General features: G+C 39.2%; 1 protein-coding gene across 5 annotated transcripts in view; it reads right to left on the bottom strand.

The window, feature by feature from the left end:
• Positions 1 to 23408, bottom strand: part of POU6F2 (POU class 6 homeobox 2) — a 304700-nt gene that overhangs the window by 48362 nt on the left and 232930 nt on the right. For all 5 annotated transcript variants that reach the window (XM_062625447.1, XM_062625444.1, XM_062625443.1 and 2 more), the window contains exon 6: positions 9150 to 9296. In XM_062625447.1, the coding sequence (XP_062481431.1) occupies positions 9150 to 9296 (147 nt within the window). The remainder of the gene's footprint in view (positions 1 to 9149; positions 9297 to 23408) is intronic.

Consider the following 23408-nt stretch of genomic DNA (forward strand, 5'->3'; position numbering starts at 1 on the left):
TTCAAATCATATACTTAGTGCACTGCAGACATAGAAGCCCCAAATCTCCTCACCTCTATCTTGAAGACATGCACATACAGATATCAAGATTGCAGTCCAACCAGAAAGCCAATGCCCTTCATTTATGCATGAAGACTTATGGCTTCTAAGAAATTCCAAATCTTCCCAATACAGCAGCAGTGCTGTACCAGTGAGTCAAAGACCTTAAATATTTAGCATTTTACATGAACTTCCACTTTTGACAATGAATCTGGCTTTTTTCCTGTTTGCCCAAATAGCCCTTTTTGATTTTCTTTTTTTCTGGTATCAATGTCAGTTGAGCAGAAAATAAAATTCTGACACTAGGAAAAAGCATTTGACACACAGAGGATAAATGTAGTAAAATATATATAAAACTTAGCACCATGGTACACAAAGAACTATAATCTGTGGCTTGGTTGTGGTTTTGGTTGGATTTTTTTCATTGATAAGGCGTGGAAAGATAATTCTAATTCTCAGATTTGGTCCACTATTTCCTCTGCTTTCCTACAGCCTTCCTACACTCCAAATGGCAGAGCCATGAGAAGATCTTGGACAGTTTAAAGGAGTAATCCCAAATTCAGAATAGTCATGGATTCCTGTCTAATGGAGTGGAATCTTATAGAGGAATCTCATAAAGTGGGATTTCCATCATCTCTGTTTGAACAATGATATGGCCTCAAACTGTTGTTTGTCATCTCCTGAAGGCATGCAGTGATGCAATAGTCCTGAGTATGACACACTATTTGGGAAACACCGGCAATTTTAAAAGCACATTTCTTGGCACCATTTCCACGCATCAGCTCTGTTCACTGCTTTGTTTATGTTGTCTTAAAGAATTTTCAATACATTTAGGAAAAACTTCAGCCTTTGCATTCAGGTTCCTCTGTGGTCTGGTTCCCAGAAATCTAAATGGCCACCTAACGCTCCTATATGAAATCTGTAATTACCAAATTCAGTCTTTCACGATAATAATGATCAAACCTTCTCTGTGCACAGCAAAGTTTGTTTTTAAAGGAAAGTCAAAGACTTGGAATGAATTCCAAAACCAGCTGGGGAACATTCCTGGGTTTATCACCTCTGGCTTCACCACATTCTGCTGCAAAAGCTAAGTATATTTCTATTGCCTGCCTTTCTCTACTGCAAATACAAGCAATATGCATCCTATAAAACCCTTTCATAAAGATTTTTAAATCCAAGTGAAAATACAACTTTAAAAGCAAAGTGAAACAAAGAAACGCCTAACAAAACCAGACAAACCCAAATGCCCTTATCAAACATGTGACTATTCTACAAGCGTCTCCTCAGAGGAAGACCAATTTCTGACAGTCACTAGTCATGCTTCTTAATGCGTTACTGGAAGGTGATAAGATATGATGATAAGGAGAGCAGTGTAAGAACCTCCACAGAGCAGAAAGATTTCATTGACTGTGATGTATGTCACTGGTGATAACAATGAAAATTTGCCATGCTTATAACCAGCTCACAATGCGAAGATGAGCAGATTATAGAGTGGTATTTGCTTCTTCTATTTACTAGGTAGCTTTCATGTAAATGGTAGTTGAGTTGAACTAGTACTTAGTTTGGTTTTCTCCTCCATGCAAAAGTAATCAAGAAGGCAATGACAAAAGGACAGGTATGTCCTGTATTTCTGACTTGACAGAATTAACTTAGCTTAGTGAATAACATTTTCAAAAGTACCTAAATGCTTCAGGCTTTTAGGGCTCTCTTCAAAGTATATTTACTCCACACAGTGCAGCGTGCTACCAAGACCCCAGAGCTAGTAAGTAATGAGCTAGATCGTACGTCACCTTGCTGAGAAGCAGAATTAATTAGTCTAGCCATAGCACCATACTACCAAGGGTTTGGCTTCTGGGACTTCTGCTAGAATGGCACTGAGACATATAAATGTACTGTATATTGGACTTCGCTTGCAATGCTGCATTGCAGTGCATAGACATGCCTTCAAGCACTAAGACTCACAACACTGATAGAAGGCAACTCAGGCTCTTACAGGTATATAAGTTGCTTTTGGAAGTAAGACTTGGGCACCTCTGAAAAAATCTGTGTCCAAGGCACAATACCCTGGGCAGAGATCCAGGCAAGAGGCTGCAAATCTGAAATGTGAAGTTTAGTACTCAAAGTAAGATTTGTTGCAAGCCAGATGAGAGAAACTTCAGCAGCCTTTCTGGGTAGATACTGATTATTTTCAAGATGGTAGAGATTTCACTGCACAGTTATCCTTTCCTTGGTAAATCTGTTTGGAGACTTCAGTTGTGATCCAGTAGGACTCCACTATGTCTTTTCCAATGAGGATAAGGTTCTGTACTCTTCTTAAATAATGGTGTTCCCCTGGCAGTTGCTATTTGCAGCAAGTATCATTTCACGTGCCAGCTCTTGTCTTGGGAGGTTTTTGGGAATATCAAGAGTTTCCTGCATTAGAGGTTTGACTTTGGCTCATCAGCTATTCTGAACTTCTGCTTCCTAGTATTCATTTTGCTGGGGCTTTGGAGGAAAGTGGCCTCTTTGTCCAAGCAGGCTGTGAGTTAGTCATACTGGGGCGTGCAACATTTTTGCAATGGCTGTTTCTTTGGATAATTAATTCCTGAATCTTTGTTACACTGCCCTTATTTTTTTTTCCCAAGTGAGAAAGTCAGATTCCCTCTGTTAAATATGGTGGTACCACAGTGGTTCTGAACTTCTTCTTATGAACTATCACTTTTCCATATTACAGATGGTAATTGTTCTAAATTTCACCACTGTTTTAAGAAATGTGGATATAAATTTCACAGTTGTGGATATCCAAAATTTATCAGTGATCTGTGCCTTAAATATACAAAAGAACCTAGCTGGCTCTTGTTATGGTATAATGAGCCCCATTCTCTTCCCCTATCCATTTCAAGGAAAACTACCAATTTGCATGACCTGAGTCCATACATTTTTACATTTATGCCACTGTGGCTAAAATTGAGATTAGAGAAATAGTGCATAAAATAAAGGCACAGTCAGCAAAAATATGTTAAAAGAATTACTTGTCTTTTGATTCAAATTCACCTGGGAGGTAATTAAACAAACAGCCTCCTCGATGTTTAGCTGTGGGGAGCGGAAACCAATGGAAAATAGCCCCTTGCCTTACAGCTGACCTTTTCTCATATTATGTGCCCTTTTCTTCCTGCAAACAGCAGAACTACATGTATTCAGCCCGGTGAAACTTTGAGGGGGAAAAAAGAGAGTCAGGCTCCACCCAGCAGAAATTCAAGATATTAATATGAAGGTTTGTCAAAACAGATTCTCCTGGTGAAGGATTTTCCAAGGAATGTTCTTAAATGCTAGCATTATTTGAGTATTACAGTCCTTCCTCTAGCCTCTCCCTCAACATGTGACTCTTATTATCTTGGGCTTGCATGAAATTCCCTTTCTATATAACATTCTGATACCATCAACTCGGACATCTGTCAATCTTAACCCTGGGAAGACTCTGTTAGCAGTCATTACTGAAACAATTATTGTTTAGATTTTTGTGAACACTGTTAAGATGTTGTGAGGGCTAAAACGCTAATGGTTAGCATGGATTAGAGTTGCATAGCTGAAACAGATGGAGCAATGATAACAATTTGTAAGAGAAAAGGCTAATGGACATTGCACAATCAGAACAGCACAAATCGCACATACTCAGGACTTTGAGGAGTCTTACAACATTACATGGTTTGGGCCTCCTAGAACTTCTGGGAGAGTTAAAAAACCCCAAACAAACCCAACAAACATCCTACATTATCTTTTTAAGTCCCATGAGGAGGCTTGCCTTGCATTGCCTCTGATAACCGCCAATTTTACTGGTCGGTGCAAAAAACCAGCCTAGGTTATATACCATTCTCAACCTATCTTCTTGGAGATGACTGCTAATATGATAATGCTAACTTTGTACTTTGATCTGTAGCAAAGCAAGAAAAAGGAAGAACAATTCTAGAGCTGAATAAGAGTAATAGGAAAAAAAAAACCAACAAACCAAACCCAAGCAATGTATTAGTCCCTTTGTACCCCTAAGAAAACCCTATACGACTGACAGTGACTATGTACTTCAGTGATTTAACATGAACAGTGTGAATCCTGTATTTCTATTTAGCTAAAACCTGCTCATAAACAGCTGAAATGAAACTGAAAGCAGAAGTTAATAACTAAATAACAGAACTGGGCTCTCCACTCAGTTTTTTCTCACTTGCTTAACTAAACTGCATTAAAATCCACCTTAGATTTTAAAAGAGTATTTTCTTTTGCAGGGAAGATAGCCTCAACTGAATGTCATCAGAATAGACAGAAAACAGTACAATCACCTTTTCCCACACCAGTTTGTAATTAGCTCACCCCCCAAAAGAAGGCAATGGCCTTGTCGATGGGAACAGAGCAGTCCTAGCACTGTGGCCTATCATATATTTTCCATATTGTAGCCTTGAACACTTTAACTGAGAACAGCTGCTGTGCTTGGAATTATAAACTAATACACCAAGAAAAAAGTAGTTACCGAAAACAGTGACAATAACAGTACCTACATATATACATGTAATAGTTGGGAAGAAAGACATTTCTTTTGGAATGAAGATACTTTAGCACTTTCCAAGGCAGTCCACAATGAGGACAATGGTGTTTTTTAAAATCATATTCCCTGTTTTTATTGCACATGACATATTACATTGTATTGTACAGCGTGTGGTGCCGAAAAATTGCCTGCTTATTTAATTGTGATCCTTCAACGAATCTGAAAGGGAGTGCTTTATTTCCATTTCTTTAATTTACTAGTTCTTTAGCTGATGATTTTATTAACTCTTGTGTTTGAGAACTGATGCTTAACAAAAAAAGAAGAAGAAAAAAAAGGCCCTTGGCAGTATTGTGAAGGCCTGGAACTGAATAATGCACTTTAATAATGAGGGATAGAGCTATGGCTTTTGCTGATGGCTGTGACCGGCTCTGTGACCTGATTATGTCGCAGAGTGTCAGCAGCTGAGACACTACAAAAGGGAGCGCATCCCATCAAATCTATCTCCATTGTAATCACTCGCACTGCTGAGAGGCTTGTTAGGAACAGGGAATCCATCAGGCCTCATTAGCACCATTTACCATCAAGAAGCTCAAAGAGCAAACGTGTACCCTCTCATCAGAATAATGAGAACCAAAGTACTCCTATTATCTAATTGGATCAACAATGCCTCTCTGTCTATTTAGTCTCCTGAGCTACTTGTGGACTACAACTCTCAAAAATTAGTTATTTTTGTTAATTGCCAGGGTGGAGCTATATTCAAGGTTTTTCATATACAGAAGGTTTTCACATCTAAAGAGCAAGTCACGGGCATAATGAAGCCCAAGTTCCTCCATTCTTAGATTATACTGATGCCATCCCAATGAAATTCAGTGTTCAATTAAAGTATGTGATGTACAATTACACCATACTTACTCAGTTTTTCCTATGAACTAACCAGGAAATAGAATGTACTGCCCTCTTTAATCACAAGACAGTTTATAATGCCAACTCTAATCATGCTACTTTTTTTACTTAGTATTTTCCAATCACTGAATTAGGATGCATTTTTCTCCCATCAGACAACTCCCATTTTTTCCAAAAAAGGAACTAAACTTAGCATCCATAGTTAAAATGTATTTGACATGGCTGAAGTTGAGGGACAAATGCAACTGATGACAATTAAGTGCCATGTTTTAGACAAGCAGAAACCTGGCTTGCAGGTAGCACTTACAGAAACCAGAAGCATCAACCTTGCTTCCATATGTGTGGGGCTCATCTCCTTACAAAGATTAAGAAAACAGCCAAAATACAGACTTCATGTATTTAGTAGACATAATAAACCCCACTCAAACCTCCTAATGTGTTTGGGTTTTTTTTTATTTGCACTAACAGAGTGAAAAAGAGAAATGTTGGGTTGTTCCATCTCTGAAGTATCCAAGAGTAGCAACAGCACCAGGATGCTACCCATAAGGGCAGGCTGAAGTCAAACAGGTAAACAGGTTCTCTATGAAATCAGTGAAATCTACTGACAGGGTGGAATCTGGCAATTCTGCTATCCTGGCCTTTAAATTTAAGATATGAAGCCCAGTCCTGCAAATGCTTCCTGGAAAGTGCTGAGGGCAAACAGAATGTGAGCAGCGTTACATGGGCCAATAGCTGTTCATAATATGCCTCTGAAAATGAAAATCTGATTTAGAGTCCTCTACCTGTACTGTATCAAATTAATCAGGTGAGCTAATCATATTATTCCAATGGATTAGATCTCTTTGCAGCAGTAGTTTTGGGGAGCTCTGGTATTACGGTTCATATTGCCATCCAAAGCAAAAACAAATTAAAATCATCATACCGTAATTGTGAGTTCCAAAATTAAATTAATAACAAACACTCTATATAAATGACTGTTAATATATATAGTTTTGTTATTGTGATTGTAAGATCTCCCACACTACTGGGAATTACGGCCATGCCATATGTCCTTTAACAGATTATTTCCCTAAATTTGCCATAGGATCCTGGATTTGTCCTACAGCTTAATGTCTCCAGGGAGTACTGATCACCACATATTTAGCTAGACAGACAGAATTTACCAGCCCTGAATTTCTGCAGCAGAAGCAGTGTATAATTACAGAGAATGCACATAAAAACAATCTGGTAAGTCATCCAGCCTTACATTTGCAGGAGTGAATTTTGGGCGTCACACGTACAATTCCCTGAAAGAAGCAATTTACAAAAGGCAGATTCTTAACGTATGATGGAAATCTGGCTCCTTAACGAGTCCAAGCAGATCTTTCAGAAAGGAGTATCCCAAATTGCTATTCACTCGCACCCCCACTTTTGAGGAAACATACCTTTCAGCTCTTGTTTAGGTGCTATAATTTTATCAATTTGCAGGCAATGCAATTTAATTTCTGGAATGCAGTTTAGTTACTCTGAAAAGTCCTGTTTTGTAGACAGATAGCTTCAGAACTGTGCTCTAAGCAACATGGGTTTCTACTGAATATTATAAAAATGGGTGTTATATTACACACTTATTACCGATATTTATCTGTATTGTGGCAAGGTCTGCAGTGCTGATTATAAACAAAGGAACATTTGTAAAAACAAGTAATAAAAAGACAGCTCTTCTTTAAAAGACCTAGGCAAACAGATAGATTCTGTAATTTTATCCAACAATAGGGAAGATTCTTCCTTTCTCTTCCTCTGCAACCTGTGGAATTATCGGACTTTACATTATGTGTGGAATAAACGAGACTTAGCCTGAGGGAATCTACGGTTTCATTCAGTGGTATCTTTACAGTAGGATTTTTTTTTGAAACATACAATGAATGGCCACACTTCACTTGCATTTTCTGTGGAGAACATGTAAAGGATAAACTATCAAAAAACTAGTCTGGGTTTGTATCTTCAGCTCTTACAATGAACATCTTTGGTGCCAAGTCCTTCACTTGAGTGGCAATTGTGAGCTATTTCTGGAGCACAGATAGAAACAACCAGGCTTCTAGGTTGGAGCTGATCTGACTATGAGTTATAGGTATTATAACCAACTTTTCTTCCAAACCAATACCCCATCCCTCCAGAAATCTTAATAGGCTTTTGAGAGCCTCCATTTAAAGCTGGCTGCATAAAATGATCCTTTGATGAAAAGGGATTGAAACAAGGGTTAAAGTAGACATTGAAAGGTTATTGTAGAGGGCACATTGTTCATACAATCCTCCTTTAATATGTGTGGTGTGCACCTGCGATAAGATGATTCATTAGATAAGGCCTCACTTTGACAAGCTCCATCGTTCAACCCTCAGGGTAGTGATGGAACAATTCTGCACCCACCCAGTAAATATAACAAGGTCAGCATTTTTTTCCCTGGGACTTGGATGGTGATAGTGAAGCTCAGGATGGATCTTTGTTTACGTGTTATGTTAAAAAAAAAAAAAAAAGAGGGCTCCTATAAAGTGTTGTCTTTTATTTCTTAATGGGCCAAAATAAAAAATGTCACCCCTGTTCCAATTAAATCACATGGAGGTAGAAAATGACCTGGGGAAAACCTGCTCTTCACGTTTTTTCTCCACAGTAAACAGTAAGAATGGAAACTAAACTTCAGACGCACATATCACCCAAGCTGCATCATTTCAATACACGCTTACCAGGGCCTAACATCCACATATCACTGGATATCACCATACATCCAATCTCTAGCATTTAGAATAAGGACATTCAAATTACCCAGTTACCAGGTCCGGTCATAAGTTGTGTTGACAGATTTGTTGCAGTGACTTTATGTGAAACAAGTAGTTGTGTTAATTCTAGTCCTAGTAAATGTAATAGAGAATGACAGTGGCTACAATCTGAAGGCCACTTAAGCATGCTGCATCAATGGAATTATTTATATATATATATGGCTTCAGATACATAACTTTCTCCATCATATTAAGAATGAGATAGTAACAAATAAGCAGCTCCCAAGTGCAGCTAACACAAGATCTCTCTCTCAGACACACCATAAAAATTGCACAAGATTCTGTTTGGAAATTTTCTTTAAAGAAGAGTTTCTCCCAGGTTTGGCACTACAGACAGGCAGATTCATTGCAAACTGCTTAAATTAATCATTGAATGAACAAGCCACCCAGCTAAATCCATCCCAGATAGTTCATTACAATTTGTGTTCCTTTACTTGAAACATTTAATACTTTTTTTAGAAATTAAGTAATACAGAAATGCTACAATTTGCAAAAAAAAAAGTGTACTCTTAATAGTACATCAGCGGTTTAATATAGTTGTCTGGTATTAGGCATATGTAAATGGAAGAAACTGCTATGTTTGTAAAGAATCACAGGGTTGCTAGACTTTTAAAATACCAACCTATTGCACTATTTTGATCTTTTCCAAAGGTTGAATTAAAACAAAACAAATCCTAAGCTCCTTCTGGCTTGAAAACACTTTCAAACAGCTCCTAACTTCCTCCCAGTTCTCAGACTTTCCATTTCTTACCTTGTCTGGCAAATCAATATTTATTTATCTTCAATATGTGTGCTTTTAAATTGCTCTCATACAAGCGGAACTCATTCTTGTCCCAAGATCAGCCTACCATCAGAATTCACTGTTTGCTCCATCTTCTACTCACCTGTCCTTGTGCATTAGTGACGAGTTGACCTGTGACCCCCTGAAGACTGGAGAGGGCATTGCCAAAGGCCTGGGAGCTCGCTATTGAGCCCATGGCTGCTGCTGCTGCAGCCGCTGCTGCTTGACTTGCTAGTGGATTATTAACCAGCTGAAAAAGAAAGAAAATAACATGGTAAAAACCTGATAAACCCAGAAACACAGAGTGCTAACTGGATGACATAAAAGCGATTGTGCTAATGTGGGTAAAAACCTGCCTGCTCTGAGAGCTTGACTGTTTCTGAGAGGCTCTTATTTCTGAGGCTTTGGTGTCTTTGACAAGGAATGGTTTTAAGAAAGCCAGAGGAAATTCCATGTTAACACTGAAGAATAAAACTCTCCTTTTTCACCCTTTATTCTTCCCTTCCCCCCTTTTTTTTGAGTTATGCTTGTTGTGTTTCTTCAGGCTCAACATGCTAATGCCACAGGTGTAGCAGCCTAATCCTGCTGTAAACAGCAATCAGTGAAGGATTACTATTTGATTTAAATGGGAATGGGATATTTACCTGGGGATACTCAGAACAGAGACTATTTTACTAATGACCCCAGAAATGAGAAAAGCCTGCAGATCCTTTTAATTAATATCATTAAAGTATTGGTCTCAACATCTAGATAAATCACAGCAGAGGACTCAACCCTGGGATTAAGTTCAGTAGAAACCAATTAATAATTCAAAACGTACTTGCAAAATATGATACTAAGCAATTTACTGCTTCTCAACTGCCACTGATTAATTGCAGGACTCTCACATTTTCAAGAAGTGAGTTGTACTGCCCACTTCAGTTCGTTCTACCTGAGGGCTCCAAATAGAGCAGAGAGCACAGTGACGGCTACCACCTTTGGGGACTATGGGAATCCCACGGAGGAATGCTCCTATCAGCATTTAGGTTCATCAGACATACAAAATGTGTGTTCCTCTGTTCAAATCAAACATCCTCTGGTAGATGGTTTATTCTTTGGATTACTGTGAAGTTTATATTTTCTCATACTTTCTGAGAATGGACAGACATTGAAGCAAGCACACAGGGATGACAGTAAAAAAAAACCACCAAAACTAAAATGCTGGGAACCATCATCACTGGGACAGCTGTCCTGAGAACAATCAAACAGTTCAACAGGCTGAAAATGAATTTTAGAGTGGGTTTGCTCCCTAAGAATCACTGCATTTTAGCAGAGCTTGCAAAATGTACATTAGCAGGGTAAAGCAGTCTGTCTGAAGTCTGAGACAGAAAAAAGACTGGCGAGAGCAAAGACATTTCTTCTTAGGCTGAGGTGTAAATGCTGAAGCTAACTCACAAAAGCCTAATGCTTGAGCTGGAATTAGTAAATCCTTAGGTGACAAGTAAATTATCAATCCTGTAGAAATGGAGTCACAGACACCCATAAGGGATGTACTGCACAGACAGGCTCTGCTTCAAAATAGGTTATAAAAAATTAATCAGTGATTAGTAGATGTTTTAAGCATGTTACAGATATGAGTAGTGTGTATGCTATAGATGTTTAGAAGCCCATCAGTAGAAGATGTCAGATATGGTTATAATCTATGCTTATAAGAAACCTACTTGTCTGTTGGACATTGCAAAACCTACAACAATTGATTGGTCATACATTAAAACATCTATTAATCATTCATTAGCCCTTCATGAAGTATTTATAAATGGAACCTTGATATAAAGTGTTGCCTAAAGGGGCGCCTTGGGCACATCCATTCCCTCTAGAAACTGCAAAGTAAATAACTAAATAAAGATTAGTAGCAATGCTGGAGAGAAAAGATGACATTGTTGGAGGAAATATTTTGATTTGGAAAAAATTGTTATATGAATCTCCAAAACAAGTCTGTGGCATCCCATGGCAAGCAAATCAAGCAGGAATAAAACAAAAGGAGGAAACTGCTTGATTATCAGTCCTGGTGAGCTGTGAAGAGAGTGGAGACAGATACAATGACCAAGGTGAAGCCGAGTCCCTGAATACAGAGTGGAAGCAGTTCCACTGACTACACAAGGTGTGAGCCTAGATATAGTTGCATGCAGTCCTCAGTGACGTGGGTGGTGATGCCTGAGAACAGCAGTGTAATGCCAGATAAACTTGTCCGTTTTCTGTTCAAAACACCAACATATCTTTCTTGTCCAGATCAGAAGCTGGCAGACCTTGCCTTTCCTCACAGCACTTCACGGGCAGCACTATGACTTGGAGTAATTCTCTTGTAGCTGTAAATACTTGCAGAAGAAAAGGGCAGCAGCAAATGTAAGACTTTCAGAAAAGGCTTTCTTATTAGGAATCCTACAGCACCTGTCTGCAGGTGTAACTGATAATCTTTGCATGGTTACCTGACATCAGCTAATAAACCACACCAGCTGCTACAGCTTACGGCCTCAGTTGTGTATAAGAACAGATGCCTGGGAAGCATAAGTAAGCTTTAGATCTGGAAACTATAAAGGGTTAAAAACGTCTAAAAATCAGACTATCACCTCCTAGAATCTCCTTTCCATTTTTCTTGCTCCAGTTTTCAAAACCTGTACATTTTCAAATACAACAATAAAATTTAATTACAACAAACCCTGGAGACACTCAGGATTGCTTTTAGTTGCATCACAGAGATAAGCTACTTATTAAAAATGATGGCAGAGGCTATGATATGCATAGGTACCCTGGGTAGTACCATGTTCCAGGAAAAATCACAGTGAATGGGCCAACTCACAGGGTAGGAGACTTTCAAGTGCATGTAAAAACATCCCTATCTGTTCATAAGTCTGATTAAAAAGGAGAAGATGCATCTTTCTTTGAATGAACACTTTGGGAAGCTGCTGACTGCAGGATACACACTGTCAAACTGACCTCTTTTATATCACATGCAAATCTGAGTTGGAGAAATACACCTCACTGCATTATGTCTGGACACCAAGGTAGTTTCTAACACATTATATCTTGCTTTTTGTTTTAAGAATAGAGTCCCTGGTTTGAGAGGTTTATGCCATTTCTCAGTGCAGGCTGGATCCTGAGAACACTTATTGGAAATATTAGAAATATATTATGAAAGATCCCACAAAGTGCTTTTCCCATTTTGTTTCTCTATTTAAATGATGATTTCATTTGGAATGCTGAGACATTTGGGGCTGTCCATTCCAGTGCCCAAATTTCTGATCCCACTCAAAACACCAGCCATAACAGTAGGTAATAGTGATCTTAGTTTAACGTGACAGGCCAGCCTTTCAAGGATGTCTCTGGTAATGACATGATTATATGGGGAAGTGGATTTTATGAGGAAGGATCCTGCAATAACTGAGTAGCTTCAGTACATCCTCCTGACTTCCCAAAGCTGAACTTTGAAAGGAAAAGCATATGAAAGTTGTCCTCCTGTAACTCAGTGTAAAGCAGGAGCTGTCCCACTGCAGCAAACAGAACTCACACAAATAAAAGTAACCTGTAAAATGATGGGGGATGAAGGTCCTAAAGCTGTGTAATGTGAGGCAATTATTTCTAGGGTTAGGAAACAGTCTGCAAAAAGAATGATTTCAAGACAAGTGTGGTAGAGTCCACGCTACAAGCAGTTCTCTTTAGAACCACAACTACTTTTTTCTTCTGGAAGAATACCCTCTTCCTCTCTTGTTTTTCAGATAACTTAGTACCTCAGTGAACTTTCAGTGAGAAACTGATCAAGCATTCAGGTATAGCTGAATACAAGATCGGATGTGATAGCCTACGCAGTACTTCCACTTTTCTCTACAAAGGGCATATCCCACTGAACTGTCATTCCCCTCGTCTGGAAATCAAAGAGCCAGTTTTACTCATTACAATATCACCCATCCAACAGATACAAAGAAAAAAAACCCAAGTGGTTTAACTGATGAAAAGCCAAGACATTTCAGGATGCCAGAGCATCATATGAAAAAAAGGGCCTGTAACCTGAAAGGTAAGGTCAGTTTATGTAGTGCCAGCATAAGAATGAAGTTAGATGGTGTGTGTTTCCTAAAGGGCTTGTGGGAGAGGCTAAGAGTGAAGATACGCTATCTGAATGCAGCAATGGGGATGGAGGGACATACTGTGGAGTAACAGAAGGCATAACTTCATTTTACAAAACTGTATTAGTGGTTTTCAGGAAGGCTTTTTAAAAAAATCACATTTCTGGATACCACCTAGAGATTAAGCAGTGTAGAAAAGCAGTATATTTGATTAGGGACCAACAGATCCTCAGTCGCCTGTGTTCTGAGACAATCCTATCTGTAGGGCGCATTACACTTCTGGATCAGCTACTGATCAGCTGAGAGTGTTTGCCTAAACTAATGCTTTTTTAGGGGAAAACAGAAAAATCCTTTGATTTCAGTAACATTAAAAGTTGAGAAGAATTCAGCAGTGGCTCTCAATCGGAAGGAAACACATGACAGTTTTCTTTTCAATCCAGACTATGTGAAAAAATGATCATAGAAATGAAAATTTTATTAGTATGGCATTTGCTTTTGTAGGAATTTTTAACTGAGAATGTATGTGAATTTTATCTGTGTTAAGATTATGAGAGAATTGCACAATAAAATGTAGTGGGTTTTATTCCCATGTTTTCACAGTGGTTCCTGAGACAGATTCTGAGCAGCTGTCACTTGGCCTTAACAGAAAAAGACCATTTCAAACTGAGCACAGGCTCCTGAGGGTATTCTGGTACCTTCTTCTTTATTGTGACCAGCATTATCATCCATACTGGGTGTAAATGGCAAGGTATTGGTAGCAGGGGAGCTGCAGATGGGGGGGCGGGGGGGAAGAGTGAACACAACAGAAGGAAGAGCAAGCTCAAAGAAAGGAGGAGGAGGAGGTGGTCCACAGCAGAGCAGGAATCCCCACTGTAGCCCTTGGAGGACTCCACGCTGTAGCAGATGGATATTTCCTGGTGGGAACTGTGATCCGTGGAGCGCCTATGCAAGAGCAAGGGAAAAGTGTGAAGAGAAAGGAGCGGCTTGAGAGGACCTGTTACGGACTGGCCATACCCCCCCGTACCCCTGCACCACTGCGGGAGGGTAGAGGAGCCAGGACTGAAGGAGTGAGGTTAAGTCTGGGAGATTCAGGAGGAAAGTTGTTTTAATGTTTGTCTTTTTGTTTCTCACTACCTGAATCTGTTTTAGTTGGCCATAAAGCAGTTATCCCCAAGTTGAGTCTGTTTTGCCTATGACACTGGCAAGCAGTCTACCTTGATCCACGAGCTTTCTCATCCTATTTTCTACCCCATCCCACTGAGGCAGGGAGTGAGCAGCAGGGTGAGCATTATGCTGTTAGCCAAAGCTAACCCAGCCCACCATCCCATTTCAGTAACTGTAGTCTATATCTGACAACAACAGTATGCAAGTGCCTTCAATACCTTGAAGACACAGAGCCAGACTATTCCAACCTAGATACCCGTATGTTTGGTTTCTAAACATGAACAAATTGATGCAGAACTGTTTTCCTTGAAGTATCTTGTAGCTCTTCTAGGAAATTCTTTACATAGCATTAACTGACAGAGGGGAGACTGAGATCAGACATTAGGAAATTCTTCCCTGTGAGGGTGCTGAGGCGCTGGCACAGGGTGCCCAGAGAAGCTGTGGCTGCCCCATCCCTGGCAGTGTTCAAGGCCAGGTTGGACGGGGCTTGGAGCAACCTGGTCTTGTGGAAGGTGTCCCTGCCTGTGGCAGGGGTTGGTTGGTACTGGATGAGCTTTAAGGTCCCTTCCAGCAGGAACCAATCTGTGATTCTATTAATGATTCTGTTCCTAGTTGTTTTCAATACACATATATACCTCATACCTCTTGATAGCTCCCTGGACCTACACGGAATCTCAAAACCCATGAAGGCATTTTTTAAAAAGACACTTCAACTTAATCCTGGAGAAGCCCCTCAATATCACAGTGATGAGAGCCAAATGAATGTCTGTATAATCAACAATAAGACCACTTAGCATTTATATAGAACTTTACAGCCAGATGTTTCAACTGTGGGTACCTGAGCTGTGGTGCTTTAATTTATTTTTAGGGTTTTTAGCAAAAATAAGTCAAATTTTCAATAAACCTGTGAAAATGCAGATCCCAAGAAAGCCAAGAGAGAATCCATTGGTAACATAAAACAAAAGAAGCGAATTTTATCCCAAAAGATACTATGGTCAAACCTTTTGGAAGCCCCGTATGGTTTAGACATCAGTTTGAGGCTTTTTTTTTATCTTTTGACCTCCCCTCCCTTCTTTTTTTGTTTATGCAATAGGCTAATTACAACATTTAACTTTCATAAATGAACAGCAGGGCAAAATGTCTAACAAAATGGCTGTCATAGAGCCTAATCATGCATAACTCTTTTAAAAACATGCCCCAGCAGGCAAATGGTTGAAGCTGATCCCAAATTATGAATAAAAAATTAAATCTGTCAACATCTGTTTTTTGTACAGTGCTAGGATATGACCAACCTATGAACTAGACAATGAATATCCAGACCTCTCCAATAAAGTCTGGTTATTTCAAAACTGCACAGCTCTACATTTGCAAATGGCTGTAGATGGTAAGAGTTCCAAATAGGCTGCTTAGACAGACATTTTAGTATATGCACATACATCAGAAATTTATGTGCAGAATATAGTGTAGAGACAAGGATACTGGAATATCGTAAAGCACCAACTTGCCAGGGACACTTAAAATATCTGGTTCTCCCAGATACTTAATCTGCTCATTATATACATTTATTGTGGTTGAGCTATTTGCTGTCTAAATCTATGCTGAATTTTCTATCAGGAATAAGTACTGATAGCGGTATCACTGATGCAACATGACTTGATTCAATGCAAAGCGACGCGACCTGAGGTGATGGGAAGCCCGCAGTGCTCATGTATGCCTTGATATGACACGGATAGAGGAGGATGCACAACATTTCGCACAGTATCTTTGTAAACAAGGTGCTGCTGGTCAAATTGGAACCAGCCTACAAAACTAAGATAACAATTTACAAAATACAAAGAGGTGTATTTTTAACAGAGCCATGGCAGAGCAAATAAAGAGCACACACCATTCCCAGGTCTCTAGGAGCAAACTACTGGAGACATGAATAATGAAGAATGCATTAGGGCACAGCAAGAACTGAGTGGAAACCACCCCAGCCATTTTCATTTCTGCTCTGTTAGTGACAGATAGAAAAGAGAGGAAAGGAAACTAGAGGAAACGGATCCTGTTTGGGTCTAATCCTACAAGATAAACTAAATCGAAGGTGTCAGCATGTCTGAGGCTGGGTCTTGTATGTTTACCAAAAAGAAGAGGGGACATATTTGAATATATTGAATATATTTAGATATAAATAACCACAAAGAGTATCTGAACAACTCCTTTATAACAGGTCAGTACTTAAAGATTAACCAGAGACTCTAGTCCTGTGGGTTCCTAGCTGTCCACATTTATAGCTTACAAGTATGAAATGTTCCAGATCTGTATGAGCTGGCACACACTGTTCCAGACTTTAATTAAACAGAGACATCTTGGGTTCATCTGGCTTGTTACATTTATGTTTATGTAGTCTTTAAAGTACCTACAAGTGAATCCACCTTGTGTTTGAGAAGTTCCCTCTCTGTTTTCCAGGCTTCATGAAGAACACGAGATGTTCTTTAAGGTCCCTTCCAACTGTAACCATTCTGTGATTTTATGCATGATGTAAATGTACTGTAAACAAACTACCTCATCTGACTTGATGGAATTTTGCATCATGACTAACCATAAATTGTATTGGTGCTTACAAAAGAGGAAAGAGGATCAAACAAATTATCTGAATTCTCCAGTTTTCTGGAGTAGTTCCCATGTTCATTCTTATGAAAGCAAAGAGTATTTCCCAAACTTTCTGAAAGGGGCTGCAACTCTGCTCATTTCAGGTTGATTAGTTCCTCGGTTCCTGTGTTTGTCTATTTTAGAATGATTTATCTGGCTTCTGAAAGATGCTTTCCCCACAAGAAAAATGGTTACTTCAGGGCTCCCTTGCTGCTAAAAAAATGAACTCTTATCAAAAGGAAATTGCCATCTGTCTTCTCGGATAAGAGCCTAGCACTTGGGTCTCAGTGATCGAGCCTCTATAGAAAGTGTGTCAACTGTGAGACACACTAAATTCATCTCCTTAATCTAAAACATTTATTTGCCTTCATTTTGAATGTGTGAATGGCATGGGCACATGTAAATATGACCATTTGCATATATAGACGTTAAAAATGCAATGTGAGGTCACACCATGATAATACGACACTTCATGTTGGGTACTGGAGAAGATATTTCTGAAACAGTTTTGTTTTACAGTACATTATGCAAACCTAATATAAATGCCTGGAACTGTTTATTTGAATATTTGTATTAAAAATCAGGCTTTTGGCTACAGACCTTCTCTTCTGCCCCTTCAGAGAACAAATCCTACTTAATACTTAGGGACACATTGCTGACGGAAAACTTTTTGAAGCTGGAAATACATCTGGATACTTCAATTTACTTGTAATGATGCTAAGTAGCATCACCAAACAGGTCTGCTTCCATGTTAGCCAAGTACTTACACTGTACTCTCATTGACTTGAACGTGAACAAGATCAGATCTAAAACTGGAACTATGTGGAGTATTTTCACTGGTTTCAGATCAAAATTCGACAATACTTGATGCAACCATCTGATGCAAAGTTGAAGAACGATACACATGACCACTGGGTGGAGTGGAAACGTAAAGGTTAGCCCCAAATCCAAATCTGGTTCTAAATCCAGATCTCTAGGAAGCTGAAGGAGTTAATCCTCTGCAATTATGTCAGTTCGGCCCAAATTCAAAATGATGTAAACATCATAATCGATACCATGAGTTTGAGAAGTTCTCTCTGTTTCCCAGGTTTCACGGAGAAATGAGAAATCAAATCAGCTGAGACACTGACTTTTAAATAGGCATTTGAGATCTGCTGAAATCTCAGCATACAAAGTGAGATTTGAGAAGTGTGAACGAAGTTGAAAGAAGCATTTAGTTTTAAGACCTTGAAGTCAAACCCACAGTTCTAATAAATACAAGAAGTGAGTGATAACCGCTAAAACAAGAAACCTGAAAGTCTGTGTGAGAGGAAAGGGCATGCAAAAGAGGATGCTGGGGTCCCTACGCAAGATACTGTTAACATCTTCCTTGGGGCATGATTTTATTACTTTAGTACAGTGGCCAGTGGTGGCCAGGGCATGTGACATTGTTCAACTGTTTGCTCTCTGTGTGTCAGTGGGCAGGTTACTGCTGCTACTCCTTTCCTAAAGATAGAGCAATGAACGCTTAGGAGCCCATGCTCCCCCTCCTTGCACCAGCACCATGTGAGCATATTGCATCTCAGATGGTAGCAACCTCCTGCTGCGTTCACCTTTAGGAGGCTTAATTTGATTGTAAACATAAAGAAGCCACCAGCTAACACAGGGCTGATTACAGCACTTTAAAGCAACTGTTTATACATAGGTACACCCACTGGTCTCACCAGCAGCCCTGCTCTGTACATAAAGCTACATATAAACTGGTAACGGTTGTGCATTTAACATGCCAAAAGTTGTGCTCTCAGTGCAGCTCCAACAGAAGAGGAAAGGCAGAAGGGTTAACAGTGTAATGCACATATGTAACATTCCCACAGATAACCCTCTCTCCTCACAGGCACTTCCACCTCATCTAGTGTCAGCAAGAAGCCTGCTCCCCAAAGTGAGCTGCCCTAGAAGCAGCAGTGCCAGAGCTTGCTTACGCACGCTGCGTGGGGCTGGGCTAACAGCGTCAATGAGGTGATTCCAGGTTTCATTTTGTTAATGTTCATCTGAGAGGGGTACCAGTCATTTTAAATTTAATGACTGCTTTGAAAGCTTTTTAAAATTTATGTATTTATTTATCATAATCCTACCTTTCCTGGGTTTTCTGGGGGGAAAAAAGCCATGACTGACCCTCCTTCTGCTTTTACCTACTTGATTCCTTTCCTCTGATCTCTTCTCTCCAGTCACAGGCACCTTGCTCATGTCACTCTGGATCTGGTCACAATAGGTTTTCCATATGGGAGTTCACACAGAGCTGCAAAAGCAGTAGTAAATCTACTGTGTCTGTAATGCTGCCATATTAATTCCTAATCAATTTCAAAGCTGTATTTGAAGCTCATATATTTCACCCCAGCAAAATCAAAATAACGTTGAGTTGCCAACAGCAAATGAAACTTGGAAATATAATTAAAAACATATAGGCTAGGAATGTATTGTTTCTGAGGTCTTTGCAATTGCCACTGTGCTAGGCACTATAAATTGATGGCAAGAGGGTATATGAAACTGAGATCCTCTTATAACAAAAGCATAGCTCCATATTGCTTGAGGTAACAGAAGAACTGTTAGCTGAATGTGAGTGATGACTGCAAGTATAAGCCAAGAATTCTTTTTTTTTTTTTTTTGCTGCAAGGATCAATTCCAAATTGGTCAAAATCTGAGGCTGAGATGCTGCAAGGACTGCTTAAAGTTAGGCTGCATGCAAGTGCTACCCCAGTCCTGGGTGAACTCAAGAGGGTTTGTGTTAGTGTGTTCCTGTGACTATAATTTTTCTGCCTCACAGATAGAGATGGGCTGTGACATACCACCCACTTCACTTGCCATTACATAAAATCCCATGCAAATATTAATTTACCTCTATGCTGTTATTACTGTATTTTAAACAAAAGTCATGACAAGGTTTAGCTATCATCATCCTTTTTTTGTGTGTGGAGGCAGAATGTCAGAAATAATGCCTAGGTTATTAGTCACTATCTGTTACTGGCTGAATGCATAGCTTGGGGAAAGTCTAATTGTCATTTACAATAAATAATTTCCTCCATATTTATTATCAATGGGAATCTCATAGACATTCAGCAAAGGAATTCTGCTATATGGGCAAAACTATGTACTATCTTTCAACGGCAGCTCAGCTTACAACCTGAATGTCTGTAGCTTTTTCATTAAATTCATTATTGCCTTATTGTACCTAGGCTCTTGTTCTTCCATAAGGCACTGTCAATAGACAGACAGATGAATTTCTTCATGTTCTAAGTATTTTCTACTTTTATCTGCTGACCAGATTCACAAAATATTTATGGGCCCTGCAGCAATTCTTGTGCTGTACAAAACAAGGGATTTTTTTTTTGTGCTAAAAATAACATAAGTTCTAAGTTCTTGGTCTGATTCTGCTTTCTCTCCCGCAGAATATAGATCTGATGCAAATTTAATGAGGTCAGCAGAGTTGCAATTGGTTAAACCAGAGGTAACTGTTGTCAGAAACAGTCCCTTCAATTTCTTACAGGCTTCAAATCTGCAATAAGGGGGGAACAATATTCTCATTTGAAATAATGGAATTAGCTAGTTACAATGACTACTTACATCAAACGGGCTCTTCAAAGGCTTACTGTAAACTAAAGAATCTATCCAGTGAACTCAGGAGTCAAAACATTTCCACCTGCAGTTGTGAAACTAATGGATATTTCATCTGCAGACTGAAAACTTCACTCAAAACATTCTACTCAACCCCTTAAAAAAAAAACCCAAACAGTTACAAAACACAGTTCAGGCAGACCCCGAGAGAAGAATTAAAAAGAAAAAGAAATAAATGTTAGGTCACATGAAACATTTAGGTGAGACCAAAATGATTTCTTGAAAGGAAATGTAAAATGGATCACCCCTACAGATGGGTGTTTTATAAACTGCGTCAAAATACTTCATTTCAAAGAAATCATTCTTATGTGCCTTGTCTTCATCTCACCCATTTTGAGGTGGGAGGAACATATATCTGTTCCCAGCCGTGTGCCAAAACACACCTCTGGAACAAGTGCAGCTGCAGACCTCTCTGCAGCCACTGGTACTGGTGGGTGCCGCTGGTAATTCTGTCAGTAAAAGGGGTAAGCCAAGGGTCAAAAGGCAACCCAGTCAGACAACGCTGCTGTTTGGATGCACTCCCATCAAGGCAGAAACCAGCATGAATCCAGACAGAGCGCAATTAAGGCAAGGCTACACCTATGACATGAGGGCAGGCACTATAACTATCACATTCCTATTACTTGCACATGCAGTAAAATAAATGCTCCCTACAAAATGTGAGCCATGTGCTGTATTTTATCCAAACTTAGAGCAAACAAGGGACTATATTCCCTTGAAACGAGAACATTCACTGAAGGCACTCATATGGTTTCTTACTGTGCCAGGAGTAAGCAGATGAACAAGCATGGCCTGGCGTTAAGTACATATTAACTGACCACAAAAGGAGAGTGCAGTCATTTTGTGTTGAGTTTTTTCCTCTTTCAAAGACAGCAGGCAACAAACCCTTAGTTTCACTTCAGAAAGACAAGGACTTTGACTTGCAGAAGACCGGGTGAACATCAACCACCCAGAAGAGGCAAACAAATCAACAGCCTCAACTAAACCAGAAGTTGTTATTTTGTGTAAGTCCAGAACCCTCAAAGGTTCTCTGACATTTCCGCCGGTGAGCCACACACTATGGGATATCAGAAGGCTTCTCCTCCCCTCCAGTCTGACAAACACCTTATTTAAAGCAGACTTACGTGACATACTGTTAGAACTCCAAATTATTTTCTTTCATCAAAAAGAAAAAGAAAAAAAGAATAGGCTGCTTATTTAAATCGATGTCAATGGTACCAGACCTCTCTCTTTGTTCCTAACTAATACACGTTCAACAACAGTGTGGCTCTTAAGAGCCATCACTGCAACAGGTCAGCATAATTGCACCAGCTTAGAGCAAGGCAGAAGCTAGTGTGCTGATGCTGACTTGTGAGAAATAAATCAGAAACTTTATGGATATTTAAACCAGTGTTAAACCAGGGTGTTTTATACAGTAATTATAAGGTTATTTCTCAGTAATTCAATCTACTGAGGGTGAAAATATCTTTTTTATTGTTGCCTATGATGGTAATAATTCTCTCTGGCATCTGTAAAAGCAACAATAGCTTTTCATTGATTTTGCTTAAAAGGAAAGTTCAGGGTTAGAAAATTAGTATTTCATGTGGAAACATGAAAAACTTTCCAAAGTGTATGCGATGGAAATAGCAATAATTATGTTTGAGGAGGAAGGATGTCTTGTGATTAGGGCCCCTGCATAGAGATCTAGAAATCTCACCAGGGGCCCAATTCTTCCATATATTTTCATTTCTTTAATTTCCTGTCTGAAAAAAATGAGAATAATAGAACTGCCTTTCTTTCACTCTGTTTGTTTGTTTTCTCTTCCGATAATACACCTGAAAGCCCATTAGGACTGTATGACATATGCACATGCAGCAAAGTAAGGCAAGATCCAAATTAAAACCAATTTTCTTATTTCAGGGTAGATCTGCATGTGGAATATTTCTTCCTTTTTGCTGCACAGTACCTACTGGTTTATGTATTTATCCAGTATTTCTGTAAGTTGGGTGCTTAAGCCACTACCATGATATATATACAGGTAATATTAATGTAGGTCAAAAAATTGCTCTGAGGTACAGAAATGAATGAACATCTAATTGACTAGCAAGGCTGCTCATAAAACATAGGTCTTTAACTATGAAGCACTTAAATGATAAAAATAACTACAAGGGGCTATTTCAAAGTAAAGGCTGACTCTACACACGGAAGTAGTAGATCCAGGAGGGCACAGTATGTATGTCTGGCTCTGCTGCTATTCATAAATTAACTGGTTCAGCTTTGTTGGCTTACATTATCAGAACACTCTGCATAAATAAAAGCCTTGCCTTCTCCCTAAAGCTGTGATCTGACAACATACATATTCTTTAGAGAACACTAATTTTACCATTAATGCTCTGGACACTTTTCATAAGATGAATCAATTACTCAACTTGCCACTGCAGTGGTGGGGAAAACCAGATGCATCCTACTATTTCTTCTGGCTTTCTGTTTATTCACGCTCTTGTAGTAAATGTCAATTATGATACCCTGTTTTTATCAAGTCCTATTTTAAAATGAATTACAGTAACTCAGATAATGCTTACTTGAGCTCTAGAACTATCACTCTATCCTATTATGCAGAAAAGATGACTCACTTGTATAAATGACCCTCATCATATAGCTGTTAAAGATAATAAAATCAGGGGGAAAATTGTATGTCAAGCCACAAGAGCTGTACTACAGAGTACTACAGGACCCTTATTTATGATTGGCAGTAACTGGCCTCCAAAGGTTGGTAGGAGAGATGAGTAGTCATGGATGCAAGGCCCCATCCACTCATCTCTACAAGTAGCTCTTGTGCAAAA

Source organism: Pezoporus occidentalis, unplaced genomic scaffold (assembly GCF_034315485.1).
Source record: "Pezoporus occidentalis ecotype Australia unplaced genomic scaffold, CSIRO_AGI_Poc_V1 ctg28, whole genome shotgun sequence".
Lineage (NCBI taxonomy): Eukaryota > Metazoa > Chordata > Aves > Psittaciformes > Psittacidae > Pezoporus > Pezoporus occidentalis.